The sequence below is a fragment of the Salvelinus namaycush genome, chromosome 27 (assembly GCF_016432855.1).
Source record: "Salvelinus namaycush isolate Seneca chromosome 27, SaNama_1.0, whole genome shotgun sequence".
NCBI classification, from domain to species: Eukaryota; Metazoa; Chordata; class Actinopteri; order Salmoniformes; family Salmonidae; genus Salvelinus; species Salvelinus namaycush.
Genome location: NC_052333.1, coordinates 39,391,056 through 39,393,401, shown reverse-complemented (window position 1 = coordinate 39,393,401; position 2,346 = coordinate 39,391,056). Strand labels below are relative to the sequence as shown.

The window sequence follows — 2,346 nt, the reverse complement described above, 5'->3', positions numbered from 1 at the left end:
ACTTTGTGTGAATACTTGAACAGGTTTTCTAAAATAAACACATTTTTGCTGAATTCCTGGTGATTTTACAGTAAAAAACTAAAATCACCAGAAAATATTTCTTTCACCAAAAAGTTCGGGGGGGGGGGGGGGGCAAAAAAAATCACTCGCATGCCACAGGACGCCTGTTGCCGACCCCCTACTGTATACGGTGCCACTCATGCATTTGAGGACACAGAGTAACTGACTCCGAATCTGTGACTTAACTATGGTATGAAAAGTATTTGGATAGTTGCAGATGGAACACACTGTTCTTCCATCAGCCAAACCTTACTTAGTGAAGTTCCCTCAGCCTCTTTTCACACATTTCATTTGCACTGTTTAGAAATTTGCATAAGATGACCATATTGTACCCTTTCACTGTTGCTCCACAGTTCACTGCCCCTTTCCATCCATCTCCCACTTCCCTCCTCCCAGTCCCGCCCCACTCCTCCCATTTTTTCCTTCACTCTTTCTTCTCCGCTGTTGCCTCCTTTTTCTCAAAGGGTGTGTGGACAAGTTTCTCGGGCTTGTATTCCATGAAGAAGTCGTTGCAAGCCACTGTCAGGGCTCCCATCAGGATGATGAACTCTGTGAAGTCCACCTCACCGTCGCTGTTGGCGTCCAGGTCATTCATCACCTTCTCAACCCCTTCTCCATCCCGGGCGTTCTGGATTAGAAGAGGGAGAGGGGAGGGTGGGGCGGGAGGTTAAAGATTGTGTGTGTGTGTGCGCCAGTCTCTCGTGGTGTACACTCGTCTTACCCCTAGGTAACTCCCCAGCTCCTCTGTTAGCAGCTCTCTCAGCTCTCCCCGGCTCAGAGTATACTTGTCACCCTCCTTCCCTGAGTACTTGTGGAAGGTTTTGATCAGCATCTGCATGGCATTCTCCAGGTTGGAAGAGGGTTCCTTGGACATACTGGAGGGAAGGGCAGAGGGCATAGTGTCAGACACTATGACAGTTTGCACGCTCCATCCCAGCCGCATGTGCGGTCACATGACGAACATGGGTGTGAAGCCTCCACCAAGACAGAGTGAAACACACACACCAGACAGAAGAATATCAGCAAATTAGAGGTGTCCCAATTATAGGCCTAGGTTACTATATGCAAAGTTTAAATTACAGGCCACACATGAGCTATTCCTTCTCAACATACAGTGGCTACTGGACAGTGTTTTGTAACTTTAATTGGTTGACGTGTGAAAGATGTGAGGGATATGAGATGAAGAGACGGCTTTTGAAAAGCAACAGTCTTACACACATTGTGTCCGGCATCTTGGAATCTTCTTGAGTTGATTTCGTTGGAAAGACTGTGCACACACGGACACAGATTTGTCAATGACACTGACTCACATAATAGTTAGGGTGAACACACCAAGAATTCCGTCACTTTTTTTTCAACATTATACTGTACATCATTTTCAAATTCGAACATCGTGAGAGGGTCCATTTTTAAGAATATTTCTCAGTTGACAGACTTGTAAGCTGCTTGTTAAGTAAATATAACGTCATTGAGGTAACTTGAGACAGAGGTCTCAGGGTTTCACAATCATATCGATCATGTAACAATGACAGAAGGGAACCGCAAGTAAAATGCAAAATAAACCACCTGGCAATCACAATCAGGAGCTCAGGACAGGCTCTATCCATTCTGAAAAATGAAAAATATCCCTTTGCAGATGTTCACTGAGTGATCAATAATACAGAGAAGTGCTCAATATAATTTGAATCGGAGATCCTCTACTGAGGAATTCTAATTTTAATCAAATAACTGCAGCATAGAAGAGTCTGGCTATAAAATCACTAATTTGCGTAGTAAAGAAAGAGAGTTAAGGTCAGTGAAGAGGACAGAAGAGAAGAAAATAGGTCAGTAGAGAAGAGACACCACAGCTGACTGGAAATAGGGATCAGCTGCATCATTGACGGACAGAAGACAATGGGAAACCATGGCGACCCAACTGTACACAGTAATATATTACTGAGCCCTGGAATTATTGCGGAAAAATGCTTCTCCAACAGATTCCTCTGAAAGTACATTTATTTTCACCCTTTTAACAATTTCCCATATAGACAGTTGACTATTTTACCTTAAAATTAAGATATTTCAGATATAAAAAGTTAGAACCTGAACACAGGTTTTGGTCCGTCCAACTAAACTTTTTAAACCTCCTTTACAACAGGCAAACCAATTGTAGTTTGAGGTGATGAGCTCAACTTATTGCCCCATAAGTCTTATTGCTCTGGATACCAAGGTGCCCCTCAGCCCTGGGTATCTTACCGTGAAAAATACCAGTGTTACACTATTCACAAAGCACATATAAAAACATTG

General features: G+C 43.2%; 1 protein-coding gene across 1 annotated transcript; it reads right to left on the bottom strand.

Moving 5' to 3' along the window:
• Window positions 1-484: 484 nt before the first annotated feature.
• s100s (S100 calcium binding protein S) lies at window positions 485-934 on the bottom strand. Its single transcript, XM_038966301.1, has 2 exons — window positions 782-934; window positions 485-688 (listed from the first exon to the last, which is right to left on the bottom strand). The coding sequence occupies exons 1-2, from the start codon at window positions 932-934 to the stop codon at window positions 485-487; spliced, it is 357 nt and encodes a 118-aa protein (XP_038822229.1).
• Window positions 935-2,346: the final 1,412 nt, after the last annotated feature.